At 39.9% G+C, this 16,820-nt stretch overlaps 1 protein-coding gene across 1 annotated transcript in view; it reads left to right on the plus strand.

Moving 5' to 3' along the window:
- SERGEF (secretion regulating guanine nucleotide exchange factor) overlaps window positions 1-16,820 on the plus strand; it is a 139,331-nt gene that overhangs the window by 20,389 nt on the left and 102,122 nt on the right. Inside the window, 1 exon segment of the mRNA XM_083863639.1 lies at window positions 7,157-7,314. Within this exon segment, the coding sequence (XP_083719765.1) occupies window positions 7,157-7,314 (158 nt within the window).

The following is a 16,820-nucleotide window of genomic DNA, read 5'->3' on the forward strand; positions in this document are numbered from 1 at the left end:
ACTGTACTGTGTTAAGTCTAATGAAACAGGACCTGCACCTTGCCTCAAAGGGGATAAACATCTAAGCAGTCCTTTTACAGACAAAAGATTAGGAAATCAGACAAAAGAAAATAATTGGAAACAAATAAAAGCACGTGCAGCATGTTATGGTAGTTCAAGGGTGTTGTTTTTCCAAAATGGTGTCCAGAAAGAACTGCATGTCTTTTCAGATTTCTGGGGAATGTTAGAGGAAGAGATGCTCAGCTGCAGAAGGAAGGAAATTCCAGGTTAGAGAGGCCTGTATGGAAGGAAGCATTTAACAGTGCAGAAGGGCATAGAGATATAAATATAGAATGTCAGTAAAAGTGTGTGACTCATGCTGCTGTAGTAGCATAGTGCAGAATTTATTTGCAAAAGTACTGAACAAAAACCCTATGGTATACTATGATGCATTTGCAGATAGTTTTCCATAGCTGGTTAATGTTTTATGCATCTTACTTTTTTGGAGACATCACCAAATTTTGCTTTGATTTTCTTTTTTTTTCTGCTTTTTGTTAGGACTTTGTTTTTAGTTGAAGAGTTAAGTCCTCTATTGAACCTTGAATGCAGCAGTTCTTCTGTTTGCTGGGTAGAGATGAGTTAGATTTGTTTTTAATCATGTAACTAAATTTAGCCAGCAATCTGCATTTTAAGGCATTGCTATTAAAAGTCTAAAAGTGAGATATGTATCATAGTTTGAATTTAAAATAAGCCAGAGGCACAGCTGGTGAGGCAGTCATGACTCTCTAATCATGAGTGGAGGGAAATAAGGAGGGAGTTTTCTCACCTTGCGGGATGAATGCAAAGTCTGAAAGGTGCTTTAAAATCCCTGTCTTGCCCCCAGCCCCCTTCCCCAGCTTCGTTTCACAATTGCATGGATTTGATGATGTCCCCCCTTTTCCTTTTTTCAGCCAAGATGACATATCTGCTTGATATCAGCAATATGAACACAGCTTCACATGCATTGAAATTGTAACATTTTAGTTTTTCCCCAGGTTTATTCAGAGCTTTGTAGGGTACTTCATATTTCCAGTTTCTCCTCTGAAAGGAAAATGGCCAGTATCCCATCTAAAACCTAAACCAGAGACAAGACTTCCAAGGCATCTGGAAAGTCCTGGAATTGGCCACATTCAAAGTTATTGTTCAGTCATTCATAGCAGTGAGGCATGCTGTTAGGTATGTGAATAATCCCAATAACAGAGAATTGCCCATCTTCAGACATAACTTGGTGTCACCATGGAGGCAAAAAAGGAGGAGTATGACTGGTTTTTAGTGAATGAAAGTCAAACATGTTTACATGTTTAAAGATGTCCAAAGTGCTGGTAAAGATGGATCTGTTGGTAAAGTGCATGACAAATTTAGCATGTCATGGAAATGGCAAGTTATGTCTAGCCTATTATATGGAATATTTAATTGACTTAATACAACATTGCCTTTAGCAGTATTTGCTGAAGCCAAGCTCCCATTTCCCAAGGTTGTTTTCCAGCCAGATCAATTCCTTGGCTTGGTTTACTTTCCCTTTCACAATTAGTTCAAACACAATGAATGCAGGTGGGGGAGGAAACTGTTTGTGTCCAAAGTTTCTTGGTGTAAACTGTTGCTGAAGAAGCTCTCATTCTGCACTTTGAGTATTTTAGTCTGTGTTTAACAGTCCTGGTGTCCTCTCTTGGTGAGTCTCACACATCCTCAAAGCTTCACCTGCTTAGCTGAGTATTTTCCATTCTATGGACTATTCTGAACCTGCTGTGTATTGCAGCCTGTGACTGCTGAAGGCTGAAAGTAGCAATGGAAATATTTCTTGTTTTCTGTTGCTGTCATCCCTGAAATGCTTTTGCTGCTTTGTTTGAACTTCCCTGATGAGGCATGACCTCAATACTGTGCATAGATTTGTGTTTTAGTGATACATTCTTAATAGCTGTTATGAATGAATATGGAAAAAAATTCAGGAGTGCCCTATTATATGAAGTTGCAGCAGTTTGTAAGGAGGTCATGGAGAGAAGATGTGTGAAGAGATGTGGACAGCTCTGGTATGCTAAATACCTGTGTTAAAAGGATCAGGGGGCCATTTAAACCTTTGTCAGGACAGATTATCCGGTGTTGTACTGAAAACATGCACAAGTACAGGTGTTGGGCTGCAGGTGTGCTGATGTTTCCAGCTGCTGAATTAAAGCTGTCTTTAGCCAAGAAGGAATTAAGGATGTAGGGATGAATGTTTTTGTTAGGTTCCCCTGCACAAGGGCTTTTTCTAGGTAGATGAAGTTTCTCAGAATGAGTCAAGGACATCAATGATTTTCTGAAGGACAGCAGAGATTTGTAGCTGTGGGAGAAGTGTTACTCTGTGTAGGGCAGGGAGGAGGCAAGAGGCAGCTTCTGAATGTCAATTTTTAATGCCTGCTCCTGTGAATTTTCATGTGAAAAGAGGCATTAGGAATTTTTTATATAGAACTCCATATTTCAAGCCTGAGATTAAGCATTCAGTGTGAATATCCAGAGTTCATTTAAGAAGTAATCATTAATGCAGCCATGAACTGAGATAGCCTAGATGAACTCTTTCATCTAGTATTTATGAAGGATAGTTCAAAGCTTGCCTGGGTACCAAATAGGCACGTCAAGGAGATAACACTAGTGCATCATATTATCCTAAAACAGGAAAATTGATATAAAGATAAATCTGAGTCTAGCGAAAATAAGTAAATTTTAATGCATCTCTTGTATTTTACTGAGAAACAACCAACCTGTTTTTAAAACTGATGTACTTATTTTTTTTATTGCTAATTACACCTGTGTGGCTGAGCTGAGCAGATTGATTAAAAAAGTGCTAAAAGGGAAAAATGACATGCTCTACAGCCTCAGTAGCAGTGTAAAACAGCACATGAAAAGCTACACTGTCAGGAAGGAAGCAACCAGAAGTGCTTTATGCAATGTTGCTGGATTTGCACTACTCTGAAGGCTATGAACTTGTAATTTTGAGGACATTCTCAGCTGTCTGTGCTTTGTTATACATGAGGACAGAAGGATGATGTGAAGAAAATGCAGAGGAACCTTTCAGAGAGTGGTTTGTATTCCAGCCCTTGAATATGTATGTACGTTCATCTGTATTCTGTGAGGGATGTGAGCATGTGTTTTGGGTGATTTGCTGCTGTGTGTACACTGATGCAGACTGCTCTGTCTACAGTTCAAAGAGCACGAGCAAACCAGATCTGCGTGATCATGTAGAATCTCAAACAATGTGGCATACTGTTGTTTGTGTTATTTACTTAAGGAGCTATCAGAAAGTTTTTCTTAAAAGTCTTCTCTCCTTTTTCTTTGTTTTTCAGCTTTCTGAACTCCTGTACTGTATGGTTCATTTGGGTTGTAAACTGGAATAAATAACACAGAATGCATGAATTTATGTCTCCTAGTCCTTAATTCCAAATGGTATTGAACCCTCTGGACTTTATCTGATGTAGCATTTGCCTGGTGAAAAAATGAACAGTTTCTATAAAGTCATCTGAGACAATGTGGATGTTCACAATAGGGGAGCTGAAGTGCCTTTTGGAATTGGAGCCTCCATGCTCAGAACATGGCAAGATCCAGGTCTTAGGAAGCATTGTTAGTATCTTAGAAGAACTGGAAAAGCTTTTCAATATTGTATGCTTCTTTCTACACCAGTTGTAGAAATAACTCCTGCCATCTGCGTGCCTTCTTCCTGCATAGAGTCTGGTATGAAATATCATATTTTCTGATGTCTAAGCCACTTCCATGGCTGATGTACTCCGTCCAGTTGACTCATCACTGTGTATGTTTTCTTGACTTCTAATTAAAATCTGTCCTAGTCTAATATTAGACCAACACTCTTGTTATATCACCCTTCATTCTTAAGTAATTCATCCTGCAACCTCCTTACTCTGTATGACTAATGTCTTTTTCTCAAATATTCTTAGAACATTTTAAAATACCATCTATTTTATAAGCAGCACAGTAGCAATACCTCCCATTACAATTGCTCAACGCTTTCTGTCATAGCTCAGTGCTTTCTTTTCCTCAGGATTTTGACAAGACTTTAACCTTTGGCGGAATTTTCCATGCATTGGTGTTTGCCTCAGCCTGAAATTTCCACTTGAGACTGGGGTGGTTTTTTTGTTTGTTTGCTGAAAGTATAATCAGTATTTCACAGAAAAGGCACATTTAAATCAGCTTCTGTTAGTTTCTCTCACGGAAAAGACAGATTTATGTACTTTGAGTTTTTTTTTTTTTAAAGGATCCCTAGACAGTTGTTTTTTGGCTGAAAAATAGAAATGATTGACTATTAGCAGGAGTTTGAGCATGGGATGGGGAATGCTCAGCAAATAGGAACAAGTCTGGGGAGGGAATGTGTCTCAATAAGGACTGAGAACTGTGTTGATAAGTAGTGAGAAGGAACTGGTTACTTAACTAATCTTTGGGCATTCAAGGAATTCTTCCTAAAAGCAAAAAATAATTTATCTGGCTTTAATATTTTTAATGAATGTTCTCCATGCTTGTATACTAATAATCACCTGAAACTCATTTCCCTTATTGTGGCAAAAAAAAAAAAAAAGTTAATTGCAATGGCCTGTGTTTGTAATCAGAAACATTTTACATTCATGTTTTACAGAAATAGTTTACATTCTGCTAAGGGTTCTGTTTTGTTTTGCATCTGTAAGTGATTCTTTGCTGGCTTGTGCAGTGAAAGAAAATAGAATCTGTGGATGGCAGGTGTTTTGTTGTAGCAAAGCATTGCTGCTGTTTTAATCCTTCATATATGCTTGCAGTCTTCAGTTCCACTGGAGCAGTACCTTGGTACTCCTGGGATAATTTTCGTTATGTCAGTGGCTGATGTTTCTTGTTCATGTCTGGATCCAGACAGAGCACCAGATTCATTTGGGGAAGGAGTTTTTCCCCCAAAACGTTGAGTTGAGAGAAACCCTTGTTGCCTCTGTGTACAGATGGTGCTGTAGACTGTGTGAGGATCTGGGTCTGTATTATCAATTCAAAGCTTGCCTTCTCAGAGGCCTTGCAGCTTGCTGATGTTTTTGCCTGTGGCACTTGATACTTTTGGCTTCTGGGAGCTGAAATGCTTTAATTCAACTACAGTCCTTGGGATCAATACAGCAATGTCTGGGTAAGGCTTGAGAGCCTGTGGTTTATTAATGATCTAACTAGGTGTTAGAAAAATTCTTTCTGGCTTTAGATTTCATAAAACTCAGTTTCAGTTCCTGTAGTTAATGTAAAATAGAGCAGCTTGCCTATCCTTTCCCAGTCCACTAATAGGGTTCTGTAGAAGTGCAGTAACCTGGTCTGATGTGAAAGCCTGAAGCCTAGACTATATTTAAATTTGTTATGTACATTTTTGCAGCTGCAGATATTTTTAGCAGAGATCTACATAAATTGCAAAGTAAACATACTAACTTCAGAACAAGCATGTTTTTTAAACCTCAAACTGTCTTCCTAATCTAAGATACACTAGTAGTTCTCTTAATGAAATTTATTTTTATCCTTTAACCTAACAAAATGTAGTTACTATGTTAAAAGTCCTCACTTGTATTGAATGTAGTATGTGACTGTTTTCAGCTTTTCCGTGAACTGGAAGGAAGCTGCAAAGGAAAAAAACTTTGTGCCCTTGAGACAGAAGGACAACTAATTTTATCACTTAATTATTTTAGGGGAAGCATTATCAGTGAACTGAGAGAATGCATCTGAAAAACTTGCAGTGATTGGAGTGAAAGATACCACTGCCAGCAGATTTCCAAGGAAAAATGCCTATACTTCTCCTATATATGAACTGAGGTTTCCAGTTCATTTACGAAATGCATTATCACCTTAAACTCCACAAACCAGCAGTGCCCACTTGTGTCCCTTTCAAGACAGTTTAACAATACCCTAAGGAAAAGGGAGGTATTGAGGTTTCCAAGGGTTTGTGTTTTGGCATCTGTTTAGAAACCTCTCAGTTGTCCCCTTTGGGTAGTGTGGCCATACCCCCTGCACCTGGCTCCTCTGTGGGGTGTGCTGTACTGGCTGACAGGGAGAGGGGTGTGTGTGCAAGCTGACTTGCTGGGCTGGATGGTATTATCCCCAGATCCATATCTTTTGGCCTGTAAATGTGATGACTCTGGAGAGCAGATTGAGGCTTGGCCAAAGCATGTACATAACTCAAGGTCATTGCAGGTTTCTTTCTGGGCTGGAATGTGGGTTGATGCTTCTAGTTAAAACCAAGTTGAGGGCTTTATCTTATGCTGTGTGTATATAACATTTTTAATTGGAATCCCAGAAGGCACAGCTTTTCATGGATTATCTGCAGAGACTTAGTCACTTCATTAAGAAAATAAATCTGTCACTTTGTATGATTTTCTTTCTTTTTTTTAAAGTTCAAGGAAAGCAAAGGTAAGAAAGATGTTTATGGATGTTATCCATACAGGAGAATGGTGTTTTGGGTGTCAGTCCTGCAGCAGTGCACTTGGAATAATAACCCTTGGAGAGAAGGGTGAGCCGTATAGTGCAGATTTCATTTAAAGTTACCTTTCCTTGGCCAAGGTGTGATTCCTGTGAAAACAAACCAGTGCATTTCCAATGCTTAATGGCAGCTGTGCTGGTGTTCCTGAATAACCAGCTGTCTCCTGAGGACTATAGCTCTCCTAACAGTACTGACAGAATGTAACTTCTATCAGGAAAACATAAAAATCTGTTAAATGCAGGTCGTGCAATGAATTGTCTATGGCAAAAAATGGGAATAGAAAATAATTCTCTTTTCCCTAACCTTTTATGTGTCAGAATGAGCTGTTTTGTGTGTGCTTCCGTTAACCTAAAATATGTCCTTTGTGAAACCAAAGTGTATTTATTGTATGCAGAATATCCAGGCTATGCAGCTTTACTGACATGGTTTATTTACAGCCCATGCCACCATCCAGATGTTATTCTGCTAGAAAAGAATTTAATGAAGAATGAGTAGCTCCACAGAAGTATAACATAATATCTTGAGCTATTTTTAAATTTTTTTTTTTTTTTAATCTGTTCCCAGAAATAAGTTTTCACCAGGCTTTTGAAGCTGTAGATAAGATTAAAAAGTTTTGGTTTTGAATTGGCATCCACATGTTTCAGGAGCTTGGTGCTCAAGTAATGCTGAAATTTTTTCTGTGTTTAGAAGCTGGCAAGGTGTTCACCTGGGGCAGACAGGACTACGGGCAGCTTGGAAGGCACGCGGTGGTTCCCGGTGGGCAGCAGAGCACAGCACCTGAGCAGTGCCTGGAGCTGTTGTGTAACACCCCTGTTTCGGTTCCTTGCCTAAGTGGAGCATCTCAGGTAAAGAAGAAAATTACCATTTCCCCCCCCCGCCTTTTTTTTTTTTTTTTTTTTTTTTTTTTTTTTTTTTTTTTTTTTTTTTTTTTTTTGTGCATTAGAATAATCAGAACAGTTTCCTAATAGAACCCTCCAAAATGCTGCTGCGCAAGCCCTTGCTTGCTCTTCCTGTAAGCTAATAAGATTCAATTATTTCTTTTAAAAGGCTTTTGCATTTGGGAACTGATTTCTTTTCCTTGGTGGAATCAGCTTTAGGAAAAGATTCCAAGTTCTCTCAGGTCTCAATGTGTGCAGGTGTTAGTTGTGCCTGCAGTGCAGCTGAACAGAGGAGGTGGGACTTTGCCCAGGTGCAGCATTACTTTTCTCTGAAACTCCAGACCAGCACCCTGCAAAGCACGTCTGGTGGTCCCTCTGATCCAGGGGGGAGGCTTGCATAGCCATATGAACAGTTCTCCTGGCTCGTATTGCAGCTGAGGAGAGTGGAAATTCCCAGTACTGTGGGGGCAGGAGCAAAAACTTGTGATGTGTTTGAGACATGTGGTTGATGGCTGATCCAGAACTTCTGCCCACTGTGCTTTCTCTTGATCTCTTGTGCTCCTTGAGAAGTCTCCAGTTTGAGTTGTAGGGTGAGTGAAGAAGGGGGCATGTTCAGGAAAACAGACATGAGGGAACAGGCAGAAGGTGAGATTTGTTTAAGGTGCACAGATTAATGATCTGTCCAGGTGCCACTCTGAGTGTCATCATCCAAGGCATTAAAGTTGAGTGAGGTATTAAAGAGAGCCTGTGAAACTTCTGAAGAGTTGCCTTGTTTTAAAACAGGCTGAAGAGTTTCAATCAACCAACCTGAAGGTTCTCCAGCCATATGGCCCAAATTGCAGAGGGCAAAGGCAGGGACAAGGAGAGTGAAGCACTGCTTACTCTCAGAGAAGACCGGGTTTGAGACCATTTAAGGAATCTGGAGGGTGCACAAGTCCATGGGCCCTGATGTGATATATTCGTGGGTCCTGAGGGAACTGACAGAGCAATTGGCTAGGCCATCCATCACACTTAAGAAGCTCTGGCAGTTTAGTGAAGTTCCCACTGGAAAAAAAAGAAAACATAACCCTGATTTTAAGAAAGGGAGATAAGGAAGACCTGGGGAACTACAGATTGGTCAGTCTCACCTGTGTGCCTGGCAAGATCATGGAACAGATCCTCCTGGAGACTATGCTAAGGCACATGGAAAATAAAGAGGTGATTGGTGACAGCCAACATAGCTTCACCACAGCAGATACCACCAGCCTGACAAATCTGGTGGCCTTCTATGATGGGGTTACAGAAATGGTGGATGAGAGAAGAGCAGCTGACATCACCTGCCTGGACCTGTGCTAAGTATTTGATGCTTTTCCACATGACATCCTGTCTGTAAATTGGAGAGACATGGATTTGATGTGTGGGTGACTCAGTGGATAAAAAACTGGCTGGATCTTTGCAGTCACGAGGTTGAGGTCAGTGGCTCAATGTCCACCTGGAGACCAGTGAGGAGTGGTATTCCTGAGGTGTGCTGGTATTGGGATCAGTGCTGTTTGTCAATGACAAGGACAGTGGGATGGAGGGCACCCTGAACAGGTGTGACACTGACACCAAGCTGTGCCATGTGGATGACACGCTGCAGGGAAGAGATGCCATCCTGAGGGACCCTGTCTGGGGCCCCAGAGCCCATGATGCTGCACTAATGTTCACTCATTTTTAACTCCTCTGAGTCTCAGACAGCTTTCTTACCCATTTTGACATGGGTGTCCCTACTTTTTGTCATTAGTTGTGTATAGACATCTCCATTTCTGAATCTGCTTCACACTGTTTTTCATCTGTGCTGTGTGCTGTCTCAAGTACCTTGCTCTGTTGTTTGTTGGACAATACAAAGCCAAGGCAGCTGCAGCTTTTGCACAGTGTAACTTACCCTTGGCAGGACGAGTGATCCATGAAAGTGAAGGAATGTATTCAGATACGTTCCTTGAAAAGAAGGAGAAACAACAATCTCATCTTTATTCTGCTGCCCTCAGCGCTGTTCCTCCTTATAGACCTGTGAGAGACCTGATTTGAGTGATTAGCAATGGCAGTGTTCTGGAGCAGACATCATTCTTTGCAGAGATAACAGCCCAAAGATGACTTAAGAGGATCATCTGCATCCTAGGATGCAAAAAAGGAAAAACAGATAATAAGGACTGAAATTGTTTCACTTCAAGATTACAAAATAATGCCAAAGCTGGTATTTGTACTTGAAAATGCTTTAAATTGCAGTATGTAATCTATGTAGAGTGAGCTGTTGTTTGTTAACACACAAACTACCCCTTTTTCCATTTGTTGTCATCTGGTGACAGGACTTGATTTGAGAGCTGAATTGAAAGGAATACAGAGAAGATGAGTTCTTTTCCATGTTTACCTTGAATGAAAAATTCCAATTTTTGTGTTTAATACAGAGAGACAGTTTAACAGTTGAGGATTACGACTGATGATTTTTTATTCATGGTCTATTTTTATAAATCACTTTTAATGATTCAACTGAATTTTTGGCAAAGCTGTGGTCTGCTGATTGCCTCTGCACTTCAGTTAATATTGTTAAAGCCAAAGTGGAGAAACTAATCTAAGGATTAGAGGACAGTATAAAAGACACATGAGTTTAGCTCAAGGACAGCGCAGTAGTTTTAACCTCCTGTGTCGCTCCTTGTCTCCATGCCCATGGCTTGCCTACTTTCTCCTCCAAAAACCAGGGATTCTCCTTTCTTTGAACTGACACTGTTATAATGTGTGTCTGCTACTTCAAAACCTGATTTTTGAAGTGTTGTGAGTGACCTATTCCATTGTGAGTTTGACTTCAAGTGAAAACATTGACCTTCAGAAATAAGAGCACTTCTTTCCTTTAAATTGAAGCAAAGGAGGAACAAAAGCCTGAGTTTTAGATAATTATCCACTCAATCTGAGGTTGTCTTCCTGGCAGGTTTAAAAGCATGGAGGTTCCTGGTGTTGAATGTGTTTAAAGTTCTTGCATTTTGTCCCTGCAGGTCTGTTTGCTGTTTTCCTCTCAGTGCTTTGGTGCCTAACCCACATGGCATAGGCCAAGGCACTGAGGGGCTGTTGTGTGAGGCACTTTGCAGTGCTCTTGTGTTGTGGGGCGTCCTTGATGGCACCTCTTCAGAACATCTGACTCATCTGATGTGCATTCATCCACCGCTCTTCAGATGAAAGGACAATTAAATACAAATGGCCCGAAATATGATGAGTCTCTGTATTTAGCAAATGCTACAAAGATCTGGTTTAATGTTTCCTCCTTGTCCAAATGCTTTTCCAGTCTGTTTGATATTTCTGGATTTAATAGCTATCGTTCTAGTGTTTGTGGTATGTTCAGCATGTCACTCACATTGCAGCAAACATTTGCTGCAGCAATAAACAAGTGAGAAGTGTCTGTGCAGTGCTCAATGTTTCTTGCTAAGCTGGATGGAAGGAAGGGCTGCAGTTATTTTGGATATGCATGGCCTTACGTGGAGCCATGTTTTCATCATGTCCTTTTCTACTCAAAGCAAACTGTGCTAGATCACAGTTTTCTGAGGAGACATCTCTGAAATTTCAGTTAGGAAATTAAAAAATAACCATCACTCAACTTGAATCCTGATGATGGATATAGGGACCAGTTCTGACAGGGAATGAAAATAACTGATAGACTCGTGACAACGTGTTCCTGCTGTGTTTATCTTGAACCTGCTCTGGTCCATGGTTCCAATGTGCATATTCATCCTGTGCAATACAGGTTGCTTTGGATCCTCTGTATGGTTCCTTTCTTTCAGGGCATGACATCATAAATACCCAAGTTCTCATGGTGTTTTGCAGTCAAAGTTCATTGCTGTTCTTTTCAGTGCAGTTGCAGTAAGATGTAATTTTTGTTTAGGTGTTTGAAGGGTAGCTATGGTTTTAGCATATTCTTGTTTTTCATCCTTTCTCTGTTCATGTTGCAAACTATTAAGCAGCTGCCTATGAGACAAAGCTAAGATATCTGTATGATGACAATTAATTGCTTATATAACTGATAAATTAATGTATACACATTATTACCTTAACACATAGTTACAATGATATTGAAAATGGAACATTTTGGTTTTAAAAAAGTGACAGCTGTTTTTGACTTATCAGGGAAAATCATTAGAGGCCTCTTTGTAAGTAAAGAGTTGAGGCTTTAAGGGGTATCAAAAGAAATAACCTATTATTATTATATGTCATCTCTGTGCTCTGTGTGTGGCTTTTAAATACTTACTTGTTTGACTGGCTACTGTAAGTGTTTTTATTTTGAATGTTCCGAATGAAAAGTTTGTATTTTTGCGGGAGAAAAACATACTGAACTTTTCTAAATCAAATTTTACTGCTTAAAGTTTGAGAATATGTGTGGAGTAACGGATTCAATCAGCTTCTTAAAAAAAAAAAACATTTTGAGTGTTAAGGAAGGAAAAAAAGTAGTTGAAATGATGTGTAGTTTCTCATTTGCTAAACAAGTAATACTTTGGTGTGTGTTGTGAGTTTTTTGGTTTAGTGGGGTTTTTTTTCCCATTATGAACTGGTGTCTTTTATGAGTTGATCCATGTCTTTTGAGAGATGGCATTGTTGAATTTTCCTTGATTGATTTTGTTATGCTGTTTTGGAGATGCAATGATGAAAATTTTAATATAGAGATGGTCCCTTTCATATTCTTGCATTGAGTTCTTGGCTTATCAATTAATTTTAAGTGACAATAAAGGAAAACAAAGGTCGCGGAGAAGTGGGTTCTGAGTACAGCTCACTGTGCGAGTGACAAATTGCAATTAAGGATGAAAATAAGAGACCAAATTGTTGAAATTATTATTAGGGGGGAAAAGCCAAACAGGGTGTAACAGAAGATTGAAACTACAGTCTGCATACAAAATGCAGCGAGTCTGTGTTCGATTAGGTGTGTTTGTGTGCTCTGCATGCCCTGTGTAGGAGAGTAACACTAATCTTGGCAGCACTGCAAGAACTCTGAGAGTTTACAGTCATGTCACAGGCAATGAGGAAACAGGATTTATTTTTTAGGTTACTCAGTTCTCTCTGCCCTTCTCCTAAGCAGGAACTTGAGAGCAGTACCAAACTGCTGCAACCCAGATGCCACTTTTTGCCTAGGTAGCCATCCCTCTTATTCTGTGCTTTTCTTATCTCGTTAAGACATGCCCATGGTTTGTAAAGAGTATCTTAGGGCCTGGGTAGAGAGACATTTAACATTCATAGCAAAGTCATTTCTGCAAGTTAAGAATAGCAGTGTGTTATGAGCAGAGCCTAGCTCACCAACTCTGGGTCTGTAATTTTTGGAAAGCAAAGAGGAGGTGATACTGGTTCCCAGCACTGTGCTTCCTGCCACCCCTACCAGTTTCCCTGCAGCTGGCACTGGATAGAGGGAGATGGGAAACCAAAGTCACACCATGGGGGAATGGCAAAGGAGAACTCCCGCGCTGCCTTTGCGTGCCAGGGACCACATGCTGTGTGGGTACAAGCTAGAGGCTTTCCAAGTATCACTTTTGCAGATAAGGATTGGTTTAAAATGACCAAAATTCATCTGCTGGGGTTGTACTGCAGCAGTGAGGTGGCAGCCAGGGCCAGGCAGCTCTGCAATCTGTATGGGAGACCAGGAAAGGTCAATTTCCTGACAGATGGGGTGGTGTAGGAGAGGACTGACATGGGATAAAGTCAGGAGGTGGAGACCCACCCAGCATGTGATGAGCGAGGTGTTAGAAATGTGACTCTGGGCAAGCCTTAATCTTCATAAGTCATAAATTAATTTTCAGTTTGGTGGTGTGTTGCAGTTAGAATTCCAAATGAGTACCTCACTTGGAGATCTCTGAAAGTATCAGGAAATGAAAAGAGACTAAAACTACTTGCAGCAGTAGCCATGGCTTGTGCAGACAGGCTTCAGCTGTCGGTAGTGAGGTCACAACAATGACACCAAATTGGCAGCTCTATTTAATGAGCTTATTAGTGGCAGAATTACTAATCTAAGTTGCCTTGTTGTAACTCTCTCATCTCTTTATGCTCATACTATATTCTTTAAATTAAAAATACTGACTGGGTCCCATCCTTCTGCATGAATTGTTCCAGTAACCGTGCACCATGGCTGCAGCTCTGAGTTTAGAGACAACTTGTGATTCTGCTCCTTGGAAGGATTTCTTTGCACCGACCAATGCCATAAATGCTCAGGAATGCCCTTCAGGTGCATGATGCAGTTAATGCCTGCTAATCAACCATGGGCAGTGCTGCAAAATTACTTCAAAATGTACTTGGTTTTAAGACAGTCTCTGTGAGCAGCAACCTCGGAAGGTGACAGAACTCCAGTTCAGCTTCACTGACGTGATTTTGGTTGCCTTGTTCATCCTTGAGAAGCCTGAACAGAAAGTTTCCAGTGTAAAAGGCACCCAAACCTAGTTTGAGGTGAATCAGATCTAACCTAGGGGTTAGTGCATGGACATGTTCCAAGTGCAAGTGAAAATATGGTTTGAAGCTCGGGGCTGGTGGAAAAGGCCCTAAAGCATGCAGTTTTTCATTCTCAATTTGTCATTAGGACTGTTACAGAGAAGGGATTAACAAATCAATGCAGGCTAAAACGAGAGAAAATCAATAAGAAACTGTAGTGAACTGGAACAAAGCTATCAATTTGCAGTGTTCTCTGCAAAGAAATCTTGTCCATACCTCCTTTTATGGATGGGAAAATAATGCCAAAATGATGATGATTTGAGGTTAGAGTAATTGTTTTTTACCTGGCTGACCCCAGAACTTTAGGTCAAGAAACTTCTGGGGTAAATGCTGCTTATCTTTCCTGTTTCAGTTGTGTTGATGAATTTTATTGGCAGGTTCTGCAAGACTGAAATCTTACAGAAAAACAGTCAAGGAGAAATACATCATTTAAGTTACCCTCCCAGGAATTTGATCGAACAGTCTTTTTAATGGTTTACTTTTTTTATTAGTGGAAGTGACTTTGTTAGTTGTTCATTGTTTTTCTGTCTTCTTATGAAGAATGTTACTGCTGAAAAGTTACTCTTTCATAGGTAGTATGCATTCTGGAGGTGGAGAATATACTGCATTACTGGGTAGGTTACTGCAGGTGAATGAGATGGGAGGGAGCTTAGTGGTGCCAGCTCCACCTGTTTATTGTGTTGTAACATTAGTCCTTTCAAACCCATTTGTCACTGTGGGGCCATAAACTCACCAAGGCAGTGCCAGCACACAGACTGCTTCTCCCTGCTTTTAATTTAGGGGTTTTGGATTTGGTTTGAACCTGGGTTGTGGTTGTACTTTTACGCCAGTGATGGCGTTTGTATTTGTCAGATGTTTCCAGCTTTCACTTACCAATGAGTCACTGAAACTCTGGGCCCTGCCAGTCCTTCTGGCCTTTGTGCTTAGGTTATAAGTTACTGCAAAGCTACTGTTTAATGAAAGATTCAGCAAAGAGAGATTTGTGTTTCTGCTGTGATGCCATGGCACACAGCAGCTTTCCAACACTGCTGTACTGGGTAGCCTGCTCAGTGACAGGGACCTCTTTGTCCTCCCACCTGGTGGCTCATCTCCCTTGCCTGTTGGCTGCCTTTCTCTAGTTTAAACTGAAGTTGTCAAAGGCATAAGCTACTTCTGGACTCTGTGTTTTAGATGGTCTAATACAGTCTGTTCCTTTGCCCCAGCATTCAACCAACAGAACTCTTTTTGTGGAGGGAAGAGGGGGAAGGGGAAGAAAAAGTAAAAGTGATTCATCTAGTCCTGTGAGGACAAAAATGCTAAACTGTCTCCTGTTTTAAAACCTGCCTAAGGGTTTTTTCTTGGTCTCCTGGCAGTTGATTGCTGAGGTCTCCATAAATTCAGTGGATTTTGCATGTAATCAGATGCCAGCAAAGACTGAAAAAACCTACGCCTTGCAGGTTGTATTGTTGTTGGAGTTTGTTTTGTTTTGTTTTTGTCATAGCAAAATAAATAAAAACCTTTAGAAAGATTTTTTTTTTAAATTTCATTCTCAGAGAGAAAAAAAATGATAGTTATTACCTTAGAAGTATGATTTTGAAAATGCCTTCCTTCCTTCCTGCCTTCAAGTTTGCCACTTTAGCTCCCATTTTTTACAATTCCTTCTCCTTCCAGGTATAAAACTAATGTATACAATCCCTTCCTTGGTAACAAGTGCATCAGGCTGCAGTGAGGAGTTTTTAGGATATTTGTTTTTCCAGAACATTGTTTGCCATAATGTTGTTCTCTTAAGTGTTAAATTAACAAGTATTAAATAGCCAAATTTCTTACCGATGGTTGCTTCACTGGGAATCCCTTTTGTCCAGCATTTTTTATTTTTTATGAAGTTGTCAAGGTTTTCCTGTTAGTTGATTTCTGAAATGTGAACCCATTTAAAACCTTGGAGACCTCAGACCATGGTTCATTTCTATAGAAAGGAAAAAAAATTTAAATAATAAAAAGCTAGGTGCTGCTGGACCTCACAAGAGAATACTGAGGGAATGGATGAAAGCCATTTAATAATGTCTAACAGATCAGACAATGTTATTACAGTGTCTGACATTTGATTAAGTGTTATGACAAGATACATTGCTGGTGTTTATAACTATGCAATTCCTTTATTGCTTCTCTATATGCCAAGATGTTGTACTTTGTGTTTTTTTGTGTTCTGATGCAAGCATAGAATATGATTTTTGCTTCTTGGATCTTATTCCCTGCTCATATTTCCTCTGTTTGGCCCTCTCTTTAGATTTCTCATGGTTTTGTGGTGTGGCTTTTTCTTTTTAATGTGTGGATGAAGGAAAATCCTTTTTCTGTGGTACTTTTGAGAAAAGAGTTTATGACTTATAAACACAAAAGTAAATTCCAGAAATAGAAAAGAGTGAATTGATTTTTTTTTCTTAGACTTCTTGATCTGCTACTGCTCTTTTTTTAGGATTTAACCACTAAAAAAAAAAGATAAAGGCATCCTGATTTTTTTTAAAGATGTATAACTCACAGTGGTGATGAAGTTGAAATGAAAAAGGAGCACCCACTTTTGGGGTAAACAGCTCTGTATCTGTAACATCTAGACAATAATTGGTGTATTATTAAAAAAATCCAACTTTTTGACTTGTGGGAGCAGTTACAAGGTTTTTTTTTTTTTTCAAAATTTTGCCAGAAAATAACGACAGGAAGTGTGATAGAAAGCATTACAAGGTTTTTAACTATTGTGGGTATTTCAAATTCTTGGTTTAAATGTATTTCTTTCTTACCACAAAAACCATCTAGGGAGATGGCTCTTCTCCTCTTTGTGCCACTGAAGTCTTCCCATTTGGCTTTGGAGTCTTCCCAGTGGATTAGATCACTGAGGCTGCTGTGTTACCATGCAAGCAGAAGTTTCTCACCTGTCTGCAGACATCAAGCAGTGTTTGTGGCATGATGGGAGCCTGCAAGTCCTGCCATGAGCCTTCTCTGGGGGGGAATATAATACTTTGGGCTCAGGTGTCGTAGCT

This window comes from Zosterops lateralis (genome assembly GCF_965231275.1).
Source record: "Zosterops lateralis genome assembly, chromosome: 6".
Classification (NCBI taxonomy): domain Eukaryota; kingdom Metazoa; phylum Chordata; class Aves; order Passeriformes; family Zosteropidae; genus Zosterops; species Zosterops lateralis.